The sequence below is a fragment of the Onychostoma macrolepis genome, chromosome 05 (genome assembly GCF_012432095.1).
Source record: "Onychostoma macrolepis isolate SWU-2019 chromosome 05, ASM1243209v1, whole genome shotgun sequence".
Taxonomy (NCBI): domain Eukaryota; kingdom Metazoa; phylum Chordata; class Actinopteri; order Cypriniformes; family Cyprinidae; genus Onychostoma; species Onychostoma macrolepis.
The window spans coordinates 21,856,413-21,873,502 of record NC_081159.1 but is presented as its reverse complement, the minus strand read 5'-3'; the positions used below and the strand labels follow the sequence as shown (position 1 = coordinate 21,873,502).

General features: G+C 36.5%; 1 protein-coding gene across 6 annotated transcripts in view; it reads left to right on the top strand.

The window, feature by feature from the left end:
- The window catches only part of zmat4a (zinc finger, matrin-type 4a), an 84,028-nt gene that overhangs the window by 14,500 nt on the left and 52,438 nt on the right, over positions 1–17,090 (top strand). For 5 of the 6 annotated variants that reach the window (XR_009271535.1, XM_058777398.1, XM_058777396.1 and 2 more), the window contains exons 2-3: positions 1,509–1,610; positions 9,545–9,634. Coding sequence is in view for 5 of the 6 variants with exons in the window: in XM_058777398.1 (XP_058633381.1) it covers positions 1,509–1,610; positions 9,545–9,634 (192 nt within the window). In the remaining variant the exon portion in view is untranslated. Of the gene's footprint in view, positions 1–1,508; positions 1,611–4,469; positions 4,545–9,544; positions 9,635–17,090 lie in introns of those variants that run through there. The other variant, XM_058777400.1, reaches the window with a different exon arrangement.

Sequence of the window (17,090 nt, the reverse complement as noted above, 5' to 3'; positions counted from 1 at the left end):
ATAGCCTTCAGGTGAACTGGCTTGTCTTATAGGGACTTTAAAACACTCAAACTAGCCAATCAAAGTTTTGGGGTTCGGTTAAATTACAAATTCATTAGAGCACAGTTGGAACTGAATTTTGCCAGAAGGCTCCTGGTCTAATGGATTTTTAAACATTCAAGTAACACCAAAAACATCAAAATAACTTTTAAAGTCTCATGATATCACACTTTAGAGCAAAAAGTTTGCATCCTTGCAGGGGTGTGTGTGATAAAGCAGACAGAAAGAAAACAAAATGATAAAAAATATATATATTACAAAAACACATCAAAGATGCCAGCTGCTCAATCCACCAGCACTTTTTTCAAACTCTTGCTTGCCTGCAAACTAAAGAATGCTTGCAGACAGTATGTTGAGATTGAAAGGCGTCAATGCATGTCTGAATCCAATGTATTGTTGCCTGGTAATTTTTTTTTAAGCCAGCATATATATATGATATCCCACCATCCTGTGTGCGTGGGAAGACGTGTCTAAGTGCAACTGTGTGCCCTTGAGCAAAGATGGCAGCACGCGTGCTGTATCCTTCCACATGTGCTGTTAAGATGAACAGAGATGCTAACGGACAGCTCTCTCCAGGTATTACACCTCTCTTTGGCCTGAGTCCAGTTTCCTAAGGAAGTGCCTTCATACAAATCTGCTGTCTGTTAAATCAGTAATCAATTGTGCAGCATGGCAGCTGCTTTCAAACACAGTCTGTAGGCTTTTAAAACCTTAACTGTTAGTAATTGGTGGTAATAAAGACACTCTAATTGGTCTATGAGGCAGAGTGTGCAAAGGGCAACTACAGAGTGATAAGTTCCTTCATTACCCAGGACACACACAAATAAACTGAACAAAAATTTCAATCTAAAGTAAAGCTTAGCATTTGCCGAAAGTAAAACTTATAATCCGAGAGCATTTCTAGTTACTGCAAAATGTTTCCTACTGTTCCTTTATCTCTTTATTGCTTTTTCCCTCCACCTGTATCTGGCTGCAACCATCAAATAACTAATATGGGAATTTTAGGCCCTTGACTTATCATCCACAAAGCACATGGTATTTAAAGTTAACTTTATAACATGTATTTTATTTTTTGTGCTTTGCAGTGAATTGCCATTTAAATGCATTTATTTTTATTTTTCATCACATGAAGGTCATATGAAGGTTTTATCTGTTGCTTTAAAATCCCTGCAGTCTGTCTGGGAGTGAACTGCAGCTCCAATAGAGGCATGTCATGTCCTCATGCTGGTTCGGTGTTTTATTATGTGTGACGCATGCTGAAATAATTAAAGTGACAGAAACAACATGTCTTCATGAATAATTCATGCGAGACATGTTTTCATGACACTGTTTTTCCCAAAAGTACGTCTAGCAGTGCAGTACGTGCAGTGGTTTCGACTTGTGTAATTTTCAAATTCAGTGTTTAGTGATGGAAGTGTATAATAAAGTGCTGAAATATAATAATGTTTTTTTTTGTTGTCGTTGTTCAGATGAAGTCAACAGAGGTGGATCAAGGCCTTTTCACAGACAGTTACTGCAAAGTGTGCAGCGCTCAGCTCATCTCAGAGTCACAGAGAGTGGCACATTATGAGGTGAGACCTGCTTTCTGTCTACATCATGTCTACTTGTACGTACAAATCTCCCTTTGCCCTTTTGTTTGTTTGATGTTAGTCATTTTAGATGTTGTTATCCAAAGTGTACTTACAGGGACAATCCTGTGACACACAGTGACAACTAGTAACTAGCCTGCTTTCTGGACATCTTCTACAATTACTCATAAGAGGTTCTGTGTGCATGTCCTCTGGTCTGTGTTGTGAGGAAAGCTGTATTACAGAGTGTTACCCTGTGGTCATTGAACAGTGAATTATATGGCCACTCGTCAACAGAGCTGTAACCTGAACGGGCCCAGATGGGAACATAATGTATTTGCCCAGGCAGGCATGGAGTACAAGAAGAAGGTAGTGTGCTGGGCAGTGTAAAATATTAATTCTGGGTTTGTTTTGTTTGTCTGAGCGCAGTGTGTTATTGGCTGAATTGTCCCATGTGGACTGAGTGATGCAGGCCTATTGAGCCACTTTGTCCCTTGCCAATGCCCAATCTGACTGTAGTAAGACAGTACCCGACCAGAAAAATTGGCTTCCTGTGAATCCCTAAAAGCTGCTGGTCTTGAACAAATTACCACATCTAAAATGATTTAGTTGACAAATGTAAATTGATTGCATTGAAGATTATTTAATATAGCCTAACTTCTGTCATATCAAGCTAAGCTCTGGCACAAAGAACTCAATGCTTACGTTAGTGAATAGTGATGCAATGAAATTTCAGCAACCAAAAGTTTGGCTGAAGTATTTTTGGAGGGACAATCACTGACAGAAACAGTTGCGGCTTTTTCTATCATGTGTTTTGACTGTCAGCTGCACAAAACATGGATAAGCTACAACAGGCAAACATGTCAGCAGTGTGGATGTATACTTCATCATGACCAAAAGTGTGGCAAGAGCAATATGTTTTGTTTGGTTGAAATATTAAGAGGTGGCTCGTTGCTGAAAAATTTTTCACATACGACTTGTTTTTGTTTTCAGTTTTTGGATAAATAAATAACTTAATTTTGTTTCGTTATTTTTAGTTTCTATGTTTCTGTGCATCATTAATTTAGTCTTTTCAGTGGAAAAAGGCTATCTGGTGCATCTGAGGCTGCTGGGTAAATTACTAAAAGCTGCTAAAAAGCTTAAATCTTTTTGCTGATTTTTGCTTAAATTTTGCAAACCTCCACAGGCATTAAATGAAAAATGCTGTCATGCTCCTAATTTGGAAAGACATGCAGTGGGCAACAGTAATTGTTTGTGGAGACCCAGATTTGTGGAGGAGAGTTTTTGTCTCTCTTACTCTGTCTCACCTCAGACAAACTCCAAAGTGTATCAGATAGTACTAGGGGATATATACAGTATAGTAGTCAACATTTAAAGTGGATCAAAAAAGTTCATGAAAGTTGTCCAAAGACAAGAACGCATTTTAGGTTTTAGGACAACTTTGATGAAAGGTTTTGATCCACTTCAAATGTTGACTATAGTGTACAAAAGAAGTGGACAATCACTGTTTATTTGCAGCCTAGCAAATATCACCCGTGATGCTCAATGTTTATAGTGGCAGCAAAAGGGAAAGTATGGTTGAAATGATAAAAAAAAAAAGAAGCAGATTGCATCATAAAATACGGAGTAACAGCATTCTTGTGAAATTTAATATAAATCATAAACATAAAAGGTCTCTCAAGTACACTCTGACGGTAATCAGTAAACTGAAACAAAATACGAATGACAAAACTTTTCATTTTAATTACATGGTTCATTTACTAAATCCTTATATAGTCTACTCAATCCTTTTTGACATTCAGAAGAAACTTACAATGTGGTTTCTTTAACTAATGAGGGGCTTTGTCACAATTTTGGCATTCGATTTAATTTAAAAACAAAATAATTTGTGTTTGCATTGAAAATGCCCTGAAGCTCATTTTATTGGGAAGGGATCTGAACTGTAGGGACTGTAACACCGACAGAGGCTTTAGCACTCAGGTCATGGTTTTAGAAATTATGCTGAGGGCACAATTTTTCCTCTGCGATGAGCTTTTAATCCTCACTCCTGAAACATCAAAGACTGAAAGAAAGAAAGAGAGAGAGAGAGAGTGAGACAGATTGGAGGAGGGAGAGAAAATCCAGACATTTGAACTGAACAATTTAACAGCAGCTGTATTAAAAGGGACCTTAATAATGCAGAGAGACAATCATGGACAGGAATAGCACTTCCAGCATTGGGTTTCATTTTATAGTCCTCAAGGCACTGATCCAGGAACTCTATTTATGAGTTCAAGGTTATTCCATACCTTTTCATGTAAGACTGTGAGACTAACACAAGTACAGGTGTGATACTGTAAGTGTAATGGTTGAGCTCCAGGCTAGCATCCGCTTAATGTTAAATCCAAGCATATTGCTGTGCTGTTATAATTGCTAACACCATGCTTCAAGGTGACATTTTTTCTACATTTCCGTTACTGACATCAGGTATGCATTACCAAAAGCAAACAGAAGTTATCTGGTGTCTTTTAAGCAGTAAGCGAGGTCTGTGGCCTGTGTCTCCTATTGAGTGTAATCTCTCTGGTGCGCTATGCTATTTGATTTCTTTTTGTTGTCCTGTTCTCTTTCTATCTGTTTGTGTGCCCTTGGCTTATGTGTTTCGTCCATGCAATTCCAATCAGAGCTCTCTAATCTTACATATGTATGAGCAGAATAGCGGAGAGCGGGAAGATTGAAGACTTTTATTTACGCCTGGTCATGGTGATATTATCAGCGTTCAAGGACAAACCGCCCTCTCATTGTCCTGGATCCTCCTTTACAAGATTGGAATGATCCATGTGAGTTTGTTTCTAATGAGATACCTCATTTGTAAATAGCTTTGGATAAAAGCGTCTGCTAAATGACTAAATGTAATGAGATTCCTGATTCACACTAAGGACTGAAGGACAATAATCACAGGTGAACTTTTCTTGTTTCATGTAACTATTAATGTGCATAATTCTAGGAAACAGTCACTACTATGTATTGCTTGGAAGTTGATTGATGCTTTTCCCAACACGACACAAAACTAGACCTATGCAAATTATCATGATAATATCAATGTTTAATCTTATTTCTTTTTAACATAGTTTACCATGTTTAATATATTCTACATAATTGATGTTAATTTTCCTGTAAAATTAGGACAGAAAGTGGAGAAAAATATTATAAGATTGAATCATTGGCTGTTATTTATTTTTTTATTTTTTTCTGTGATCTTTCAAACTTTTGAACGTGTGTATGCAACATTCAGAAATGTGGAGTCAGTAAGATTTTATTGAAAGAAATACTTTTATTTAGTAAAGATGCATTATACTGATCATTTATAATGTTACAAAATATTTAAATATATAAATAATAATATAAATTATAATATAAAATATTTATTATATAAATGCTGTTCTTTTGGACTTTTGATTCAGAATTCTGGAAAAAAAATGGCACAAGAGTTTTCACAGTAATATTCAGCTGCACAACTGTTAATATTAAGAAAGAAAACAGTTCATTTAAATTTCCAATAATACTTATTTATTAAATAATATTTTAAAATATTTCTGTTTTTACTATATTTTCAATCAAATGCAGACTTGGTTAGTGTAAAGAGATATATTTCAGAAACATGAAAAAAATCTAACCAACTTTGAGCAGTACTGTATATATTAATTATGTATGCATAAATAAGCCTCTAAGCCAGTTCTGCTGCAGAGAATTCAAAAAAAGCGACCCAAATTGTGACTTGATATCTTGCAGTGTGACTTTATTTCTTATTTGAACCTTTTTGTCATTTTTTATTCTTTTGAAATCAGCTTCCACAAAAGTAAATCAGTCAGGCAAAATGTCATAGGTTAAATGGCCTCGTGCTGTTGTAGGATATAGGCTGCCTTGCATGTGAATCTTGTATTGTGAGCTAAACTTGCCACTGTGCTGTGAGAGGTCTGACTTTGATTCAGCACAGCTCTATTAAACACATCTACTCTGTTATTATCTTAGTGAGGATCAGTAATGTCTTTAAATATGGCTCTAAATTTGGCTTCCTCAATTAGCTCCTGTACGGTTGGCTAAATCGGGACGTTCTTGTTGGCCTAACAGCCGTTAGATTCGTATAAAGAGACGCTTCTTAAGATAGTGTTAATTAAAACAAGTTAGAATAAAATTGGGATGCGTGAGGCCAAACAATAAATGTGATTCTCATCCCAGCATCTCTTTCAAACGCAACAAAATGTGTTTGTTTTTTTTTGCAAATGCAAAAAAAGCACCAGTAATTGTATTTCTTAGTAGCACATATTGTACAGTTACAAAATAATGAATCCATTGTCAGCTGATTTTAAGAACAAAGGCAGTTATACAAAGAATGTTTACCAGGCCAACCTTGACAGCTTGCTTTCTGGGATATACAAAACAGTCTAGATTGTTTTATTTAGTTTTTTTTATGCTTTTTTCAAAAGTTATGCAGTTACATTGTCCAGTGTGTTTATGTTTATTTTGTCTGTGTTGTGATGACTGCATCCAGCACTCAATTGCAGTAAAGGCTATATATAACTTTTCTTGCACAAACTGCAGAAAGCATAATTGCACCATAAATGTTTTTCTGTTGATTCATTGTCAGAGTGGTGCGTTTACAGGTTTTTTTCTCTCACTAATAACAGCAAGGTCAAACCAGCCATAACAATAGGGGATTCTCTGTTTTCAGTGTGAAGATAAAATGGCCATACATGTATATTTAGATACAGAGCAAAAACGTCACACAAAAAAAATACAATAATTGCTGTATTTGACCTTTGATAATTTTTTTTCTTATGAGTATAGAGATATTTTGTTCTCATTTTTAATTGGCATGAAATTCCTAAACAGTTAACATAACACCGTATTGAAGGCACAAAGCACAATACATTCATTGAAGAAAGCATTTGATGGATTTAAATCTTGCTGCAGTGGATTTTTATGCTTTGAGGATCTTACAGATTATCTGGTAAAACTGAAGCCGTAGCATAATTTTTCATTGTCTCTGCTGATATTTTCTTTAGCTCTTAGAAGTGGGCAGGAGCGTCAATCAAATTGGAAGAAGATGGTGTTAATGGACAGAACAAAGGCTTGTGAAGCTCTGATTAAATATGGACGAGGGCCTGTTCAGGAAAAACATGAAAACATATCATGTGAAGAGTCCTTGGGTCTAAAAGAAAGTCTTCCATACTCAAAACAAAGACTGATTGCTAATGAACTCACTTTTCCACACTTTGATTCCTATTTAGATTCACCATGCTCCACGTTTTCAGAATGTCAAGTCACGTATTTGTTTGATGCTCAGGATTTTTAACTACCAGTAAAGAAGTATTTGGTATATCATGTATTCATGCTAATGCCATTTATTTAGTCTGTTCATTATTTTGAGGCTGTTTCTTTTTGTAGTACTTTTCAGTATTCTATCCTTTTAATAATAACAAAATGCAAGGTGCTCCTGTTAAAATATGTTTGAAGGTTTGTTTGAAATATTTTTAAAAAGAACAATAAGAAGCTCTAATAGCCTGTCCTAGTTTTTTCCCCTTTTGTAATCTACAGATGTGCTGTGATTTTGTCTACAAATCTTCTGTCATCATAGTGAATCCGATTGCGCAAGGAGGTTTTGGCGTGATTCTGAAATTCCACTCAGTTTCCTGGCATTCTGTGATAGTTTTCCTGCTTCCAAAACTGGCTCTGTTCTAGTGACTAAGCAACCAGAGGCCAAATAGTGAGGATGCATATAGTGCCTATGCAGTGGATCTGTGGCATGTTGATAATCCAGTTTATTTGATGCAAATGACTAATTAAAATGTATTGCAGGAAATTTATTTTTCAGCATCATCTGTTGGGTTTTTGCACCTTTACACATTTTTTTTTTATATCTTGGTATACTATTAGAAGCGGAACTGGAGGATGCTGTAAATGTATTGGTATTTTTATTTGAGGAGCTGATATGAATTTTGTGTTAGGACCCTTGCTGTCTATGGGAGGGTTTAAAAGCTATGAGACAAAATTTTACTTTGTGCTCGGTTGCCGTCTGGGTTCCTCTAAATTGTCTCAGCATGGAAGTGAACTGTCTTCATGCCACCAAAAACAGTCTTTGACTGGTTTTAATTTCAGCGTCCTTCTGGCACACATACTGTTGTTATCTCTAAAGGTGACAGAGTCTGCTTTTTGCTTGATGAATCCATTAAAAATGCCTACTTAAACTACTTGTTTAAAAAAGTTAATTAGCAAAAGGGTATCAGATGCTGCAGCATCATCTATACGTTTGAGGAAAGATAAAATGTTGTTGTAGGTAAACATGAGTCTGTTTCAAATGAATAAACTTGAATAAAGTGAATCCTGCAAGCAGTATTGACGGGGTCATCTAATCTTTAACTCACTTTTGATATGAAAACATAAAGTAAACCCCGAAGAAGACATGTCTCAGTAAACAGTCCTTTATCAGTGGAGTGTGGGTCCTTTTACATTAACGAGTCTTGAAAGCTTTCTCTATTTGCCAGTTATTTTTCCCCTGTGCTTACCCATGAGTAGAGCTTGATGTTTTCCTCTGGCCAAATGACAGTAGGGTTTGGAACATCATGGGCTTTATGTGCTTAGAGCTAAATTGTGGCCCTCTAAATCTATTGCTGTGACAGTTCAACCCCAATCTGAGTTTCCCTAACCCTTTGAGACTAGTTTGGTCTACCTCCATGTAATTACATACCCAATACCCAAGACTCCCTCAAGTCAAGAGTACTTGATGGTAAACTTTGGGTCAGATTAGTCCACAAGTGTCATTTATTCAAATACAAGCCCACTGTTTGTTGCTGAGGATTGTGGCTGTGGAGTGTTATCTCAAACATGATACACACACATGCATGTATAATATGTATTTATGCAAATTTTATATTAACGTGCTTGGCCTGACAATTAAAAAAAAAATAATACAATTTTTAAAAAAATTAAAAACTACAGTTCATTAATAAATATATAATGTGTCTTATTTATTTATAGATACCTATAAACAGATACCTGACTATTACACACTGACAGGCAAGAACAGAGACAGACAAATTTGCATATTTATTGCATGCTGGTGTTATAGGAAACTGAGAAATTATGGATAGAATTGTTGCTGAAGAGGCTGAAGAGAAATATGTTTGTATTTGCACATACTTCAGGTGCTGAAGCAGCAGCATTCTCAATAAATCTTGAGTTCCATCTGTCCCTTTCCATCTCTCTCTGTCTCATTTCATATTTACTCTCTTGAGGGGAGAAATAGGAGGACCAGGCTAATAAGATTCTCTCAGGCAATCTTCAAACACAAGATGACAGATCATATTTTTGAACCACATTCATCTGTAGTCAGTCAGGTCTTTTTTATCCAGGTCCATGTGTCATTTTTTGGGAGTCCAAGAAAAGCAGACAATCTTTCACTTCTTCAAGAGGAAATTAGTGGCTTTCAGTGCAGATTATTCCATTGCCACTCTCTGTCCTTCTCTGCCCACATGTTGCCTCTTTCCTTTGTGTTGAGGATGAAGTTCAATTACCCTCTTGTCAAACAACATCATTTTCAGGTAAACTGAGCAGTGAATTGATTTGGCCCACTCTCTGAAAGCTGTGCCGTCAAATCCAAGTAATTGATGGGTTTGTGATTTGTGGCTCCACACTCACTTAACACCAACCACAGTAATTATTTATTGGCCTGTGCATGAGACGGGCACTGCCATTCACTTCTCACTCAGTTCCTGCTCTAATGCTCATCTTTCTTTGGTAATTTTGTGTACTTTTTCTTCACAATTAAGTCTGTTAATAAAGGTACAGATCTTTCACTTTGATTTATTACATCATCTTATTCTTTTATAGTATTCAGATCTCATTGTGTGCAAGAATAAGAAACACACATACATCATATTTTTTTCATTCGTCTTTTTCAGAGCCGGAAACATGCAAACAAAGTGCGTCTGTATTACATGTTGCATCCAGTAGACGGGGGATGTCCAGCTAAGAAGCTCAGAACAGATGACGTGAGTATCTCTTTCTATTCTTCCTATTCTTTTTTTCACAAATGACACCTCTGTAATGTGTTTATAAATGACTTGCCCTAAACTATTCCTTGAAAAGATCAAGGTGGCAAACCTTTTTTTCTTTTAATAAGTTCTAGTCATTGTTTTCCACAGCCAACTTTTTTTTTACAATAATATGCTTCATGAACCCCAGCCATTAAAAAGCCCCTCTGGCGCCGGGCCTGGTCATAACTAGTGTATTGCAGACTTCTGGAAGAGCTCTAGCAATCCCAGGTTAGAAAACCCTCTTTATAGTATGTTTGTTAGTGCGGTGAATATTGGTGATTGACTGGTGCCCTATTTATGGATGATTGTAGTGGTGACTCAATGGTTGTAGCACGTCAGTCCAACATTTCATCACAAGGAGACAACAGCTTGGCATGTGTGAAATGTTTTGATCCATCTGGTTTTGCACTGCATTGTCCCTTTGGGTTAATAGGTGAGCCTGTGTGTTCAAGCTTGGGTTTAATAATGGAGCAGATTTTACATGAAGGCCAATTAAATTAAAAAAACAAACAAGAAATTTCAATAAAGTCTTAACTCTGAACTTCAGCCATCTTCTGAGATGAGTCTCGCTGAGATGATAGTCTATGTGCTCTGCTTCTCTCAGTAGGATAAAGCAGGCTTCTGCTTTATTGCCGTGTTTGATGGGCTATTCACGCAATGAGAGGGGTTCACAAACACAAAGATGTGTGAATGTTGCTGGGATCAGCCTTTTTGCATTCTCGGCTGGGCAGAGAAAGTCTATGATGCCTGTGGTTTTTGCAGATGTTACATGTTCTTTAGACAGCTTCCAAACAGACCAACAAAGCTCTCACTGCAGGAGACCAAATGCACATCTAAATGTTTATGCGAGAGTCAGAAAATGCGAAATCGTAGCCATCGGCTATGGGATACGGTTAGAATTAAATGATATTGAATGCGGTGTATGTTTTATTAATATTCCTTATGGTAACAGTACTTTTATACATCATTACACAAGCTACTGAGGTGAGGACACTGGCAGAGAATTGCAGTAATGAAGGTGATTAGTATACACGAATTGTCACCTTCAATGGCCAGATTTCAAAAGACTATCATGCTGATTTTGAGTTCTTTGACTGAACTATAGCTTGTATCAGATCGATAGCAATGAACAGACATTCAAATAGTCATTGATCTCCATGTGTCCATGTGTTGTCTGTCAATAGGCTCTGCAGACAAACTCGAATGAGCTGTTACCCACTGAAGCTGATGTTAATGAGGTAGACATATGGACATGTCTTGTCAATGAGCACAGATCATAGGCCAAAACTGGCATTTTTTCAGAAATGAAAGAGAGAGAACAAAATTAAAAGTGGCTACATTTAAAGGGGTCATCGGATGCTACATGCACTTTTACAAGTTGTTTAAACTGAAATGTGTGTTGGCAGTGTGTGTACAAAACCACACTGTAATGATTAAGATCCACGCAGTGTTTTTTTTTTAATCTCGTTAAATCATTTCCCCTTTCTCAAATCGAGCCGATCTCAGATGCCTGTCTGTGTGACGTCACGCAGACAGGCCCCTCCCATGATAGTTTGATTGACAGTAGCCTTTCAGCACAGACTGGACTGGTGCCTTACCTTAGACCCGCCCTGAGTGAGCTGTCATCAGTCCACCATTGTTTCACTGCTGGAGCAGATCTAGAAAAGAATGTCTCTTAAGGAATTGAGGCGTTTTGTTGTTGGATGTAATAATGAACATAGCAGTCTTCATTTACTCCCGACATCTGAGCCGCTGAAGATGCAGTGGATTACATTTGTTTTTGAAGGGAATGCGCCCCCTGATCTACCTAAATGCGTCTATTTTCCCGCGAATCATTCGTGATCCGGCTTCACCAACAGAAGTGAGTATAAGGTTTTTTAATGAATCTTTGCAAATCGAAATATAATGTGCTAATTAGCAAGTTTCACGATGAATGCGGCAAAAGTAAACAGTCCCTCAGAGAGCGGCTCGGAAGAGAGGGGCGGAGTCAGCAGAGCTCATTTGCATTTAAAGGAAAATGCTACAAAAGGCTTGCTCTGAAAAGAGCTGTTTTTGACAGGGTAAAAAGCCATTGAGAAATTTTAACTAAACTATATTACAGACTTTTAATTAAGACCCTAAATAATCATATCAATCCTATGACCCCTTTAACACTAGAATATGTTATGTACATTTGAAAAACAGCCACGGGTCAAATTTACCCGCTATATAATGCATGTATTTTCATGCTGTCATTTTCTTGCCGCTTATGTTTTAACATTGTACATTTCTAGGCAACGCCTTTCACTCACTGATTTAGCGGTTATCAGTTTCATAAATAAAGTCAAAATGACTAAAAGAAGGCGATTTATGGAAGGTATGTATTAGAAACACTAAATGCCATGAGTGATGGAGAGTCTGATGGTAAGTTATGCGTCCTGGGTCGGCTTAGCATCTGACGGCTCATCTGACAGTGATCCAGACATCATATTTAGATGTTTTAGCCTAACGTTACTCATAATTGGTCAAACTTTGGTTTTATTATTTCATTTTTGTCTTGCCATATCGTTTATTGTTCGCTACGTACGGTGCTGCTATTTATTCTAGTCTGGCCGTTTCCTGAAGAAAAATAAAAAATAAAAATCCGATCTATGATGTAATGAATAAAACATTTGTTTTTTTTTGATTACCCAAAGTTTATTGTTGTTGTTCTCTTATTCAAATTATAAATTATATAACTAAACAAATTAATAATTGGGCCTAGGTGAAGCTGTGCGCTTGAATTTGTCATAGCATCATCCTATGCAGTGTGGAGAATTATTATTGCTCATTATTGTCTATTGGCTATTTTAGTAATTTAAATAACATGGGTTATCCTAATATATTGATTAATGACATTGTATTATAATATTACACCACCCAAATATTTACTACCTTCTAATTTTCGTTGTCAATGCAGGCTTTTTTTTTTAGCTTACTGACCATTATGGATTAGTGTAAGCTGCATTAAAAAGTCTTGAACATAAAACAACAGGGTAAAAATATAGTTGACAACTAGACAATCATTTCATGACTCTAGACACTTCTTTGTGAAGACAGTGGCATAATACAGTTAAATAATATGTTCTTTAGCCATATAAAAACAGTTGCCATGTGTGCGGGTAAAATTTACCCACTGGCGCTTTTAGGTATACAGCGACCTCTGGCGGTTCTAGTGTTAAGAGACTAGTTAGGGCACTTTCAGACCTATAGACTGTTTGATTTTGTAACAAGTAACTGACTGTTTATTAACTGTATATTATACACTCTGGTTTTGAACTGCAATAAAGAAAAATGTGCCCACCTCTAGAATTAAACATTATTGCTTTTTACGTTATGCTTTATAAATGATGATACAGCTTGGTTAGATTCCTTTCTCACCGCAAGTGAGCCACTCCAGAGTTCACCACCTCATTTAGGCAATCTCATACAGTCTCATACAATTGTTTTGATGCAGATCCAAGCGTGATTGTCATGCTCATAAATGCCTAGGGAAAAATTCACCAGGTTCCAAGACAAATGCTCTGAACAAGCCAGGGGGTGAAAACACCCGTTCAGTATGTTTCTCAAACAAAGTTATCATAAGACTCCATGAGACCTGATATATAGCATGTGAATCATATTAGCCAATTTTATGTTACTTTTTTAAGTGGAGAGAGAGAACTGTTCATTTAAGTCTTTAGTTTGAATTAATTAAATCTGAATGTTTAGGGTATGTTTCCCCACTTAAATATTGAGTTAATCCTCTTATACTCTCTTATCACTAATCAGTTAATGTACTTCTGAAAATCAATATAAAAATAGTGCAAGATGTGGAATTTTTGTGATTACCTTTTCTCAGTCATTAACCTATAAACGTGATAGAGAAAACGAAGTCAGGTGGCGTTCAGTCAAAATCAGCACTTTTCACAGTGGGACCGAGGGAGTAGAGTGGAACTGAAAGCAATTATTTTTACACCACATTGCTCTTTCTGATATTTATAGATCAATGAACTCTACATGGCTACTGTTGTGTGAATGCTGTTGTAATGTTTTTGGGTCCACAGCAACGAAAAAGAAAAACAGAAAATTTTGCGCCAGCAATTTTGCTTCAGCATAAAAAGCTTAGACATACTGATTTTCTTGATTTCTTCAATAACAATGTTGTGTGAACATTTATTTCCAAACCATTCTTTAAAACTACACCTACAGTTTAAATGTTAAGGGGAGTGCTGAAATGTTAATAATTAAAGGTAAGTCATTTCATTATATTGTCAACCAGTCCAACTGTACAGAGCACAGGGTTATATGAGGGTAAACTGGCCCTTGACCAGCGGAGAACTAAAATTCATCGGCATTAAGAGTCAGTAAGCAGCCAAGTTCCAACAAGCTGTCCTCTGCTCTCTCAACGCCTAATAAAGCGGCCACAGATCGTACAGGAGATCACTGGTCACATCCATCTGCTTAACACAAATCAGCTGTCTGCAGCAGCTACTAATAGCTACATGGTCCCCTAAGGACACTTTAAAAATCTCTCCCCAAGTCTCCAGCACACTGTAACTCAATGCAAGGGCTGTGGCGGAGGATACAATTAGCGGCCTGGGACAACTTCTGCACTGATCGAATAGCCCATCGGATACTTACTCCTATTTAATTAGCGGTGATTAAATCAACCCCTGCTGGGGCTCGTGTTTCCAGGGGAGAGCAGGGCAGACGGAGCGTGTGTGGAGGACAAGAACAGAAAGTGAGAGAAGAAAGTGAGCTGGAACTCGAGCCTGGATCTTCAGCTTTTGTTCTAAACTTTGTTTCACTGAGTTAATGACAGATCAGTGACTGTGTGTGGAATGTCCAGACAGCCTGAGAGTGATACAGCAGTTTCCTCTTTACATTTACATTTCAGTTTACGCTTCTCTCTTGGGTATCAGCAGAACTCATTTTGTCAGGGTTCCATATGCATTAATAATCACAATATATGTATATGGCAAACCTATAAAAACACTGAAAAACTAATAGGATGTATGCACAGATGAAGCTTTGTTTGAAGGGGACATTTTCCAAGTTGGTATGACTCTTCAGGGTCTTCATAAAATGTCTGTAACATACTTTGGTTAAAATTCCTCAATGGTTGTGTAAAACAACAACCTTTTTACCTTGTCAAAAACAACTCAAGCTCACTGAAAGACACCATTTCAGACTCAGACAGCCCATAAAAAAAAAAAAAAAAACTTGCTGCGTGTTTTATTTTCAGAGTTTTGGAGCTGGCAGACACACCAGAAACCTAACTAAATGCAAAAAAATAAAAAGAAAGAAAGCAATAAAAAAGTGAAAATTTCATCTGATATCCCCTTAAAACCTGCTCTGTTGCTGCCTAGTCAGTGTTGTGCAGCCAGTGGTTGTGTATTATCATTGCTGATCAGTGTTATTTTATTATTATTATTTATATATTTTTGTATCTATATTTTATATTTTATATTTTCAGTTTTCTTTTTCATTATATTTTTGGTAATTTTAGTAATTTTATAACCTAATAAATGCTTTTGTTTTACTTAAAGCTGCAGTCCATAAATTTTTTTGGTTAAAAATTATACAAAATCAATATTTGAGCAAGTACATAACCAGCCAGTGTTCAAAACTATCGCCTTACTTTAGCCTGATTCACAACGGTTAGCTTTTAATAATGTTTTCTAATTTGAGTGGTACGGGTAGGTTTTCGCGGGAAATTCGAGCATGCTGCTGCGTCATTACGTCACGTCTGTAAACATAAATAAGTTGTCCCGGCTTCTAGGCTATCGCATGTGAGGATCCTGCAGGTGGCAAATTGTTTATAGCCTTTTCTCACATTCTTATTTGGGCCATATATTCCAAGACGTAGGCTAGAATCTGTGATTACTAAGTATAGGATTCACACCGGTGTGCTGACTGACAGATAACACATACTTCTCAAAACATTAGATTTTTAAACATTAGTCTTCAAAAGCTAAGATCTAATGTATCTTTCCAGTGTTAATAAGTACTGCCTACTGTTTAAGGAATGATGCTGTAATAATTAAATATATTTACACTATGGCTTACAAGATAAGTTCCTCAAATATGGGGATGGTTTTGAAGTATCCATTGAAACCTGACTGATGTGATGTGAACTGACAGCACTGTGCTTGCCATGGTTGGCATAGCATCTTGTTCTCATGGTGACGCAGACCAGGCTGAGTCATGGGTCCTCTGACCTTTTTTTCTCTATCATTGTGTTTCTTTCTCAAAGTGGACACTCTTCCATTCTCGCTGGAAGAAATAAGTAGTAAACAGTAAATAAAAAATAAGTGAGTAATCCATAATTAAACTGCAGTTAAAAGCACATTGTGCTTGTAACATTTGGTTTTGAGCGTTCTGAATCCACAAAGCAATAGCCATGCTGCACAGTAACCGTATATACAGTGTAAACAGAATTAAGTCTCAAAAGGTTTTGCACTAAAGCAATCTCTGCAAAGCCCCCAGAACGCTTTCACCAGCAACTACTGCCTGAAAGCCTCAGACGCAGTGCTGAATTGAAGTCTTTCGTTGTTCACAAAAATGTACTCTGCTTTATGATCATATATAGGCCTATAGGTGCACAGGCTTAAGCATCAGATCTAAAACCTAACAAAAAGAAAATACATGGCTTTTGAAAAATATATTTTTTTTAATATAACATTTATTACATTATATACAGTTGACATATTATTTTAATCTACTTTTTATTTTTAATTATTTGTATATTGCATTTGTTACATACAGTTGTTATATTTTGTCATTAATTTACTGGCAGTTTGATATTATTACAATTTTATTAGTATATTATAGTTATTTTCTTACATAAAAATATAAAACACAGAGATTGTACATAAAAGAATGCATTTTATCTTTCCATTTGAGACTCGTTGATCTTCTGTATACAGTCAAATCTCCTTCTCTCTTCTTGGTATTTGAACAGCAATTACAAATTCAGCATCTCTTTCCCACAGGCTGGTTCTGCTGTTCCAATCAGATGGTTATCAGCCTCCTGATTATTCCATCACAGCCCTGATGAACTCTGTCAGACTCTTAACAGTTCTGTCTCTGCTTAGTTGGGCAATAGGCAGTCATTTGTCACTTTGAATTGACTTTATTTGATACAGCAGAGATATGCAAAATGCTAGACTGCTGCATAAATGAAGCACTAAAATAACAGACAAACTAATTTCAGTTTTTAACTCAGTTTGAACTGCATGTTTCTGACACAAGTTCATGGAAATGCCATTAGAGTGTCAGCAGTGTTGGGCATGTTACTTTAAAAAAGTAATTAGTTATAGTTTCTAGTTACTTCTCACAAATAGTAACTGAGTTGGTAACTAAGTTACATCTTTATAAAAGTAACTAATTACCAGGGAAAGTAACTATT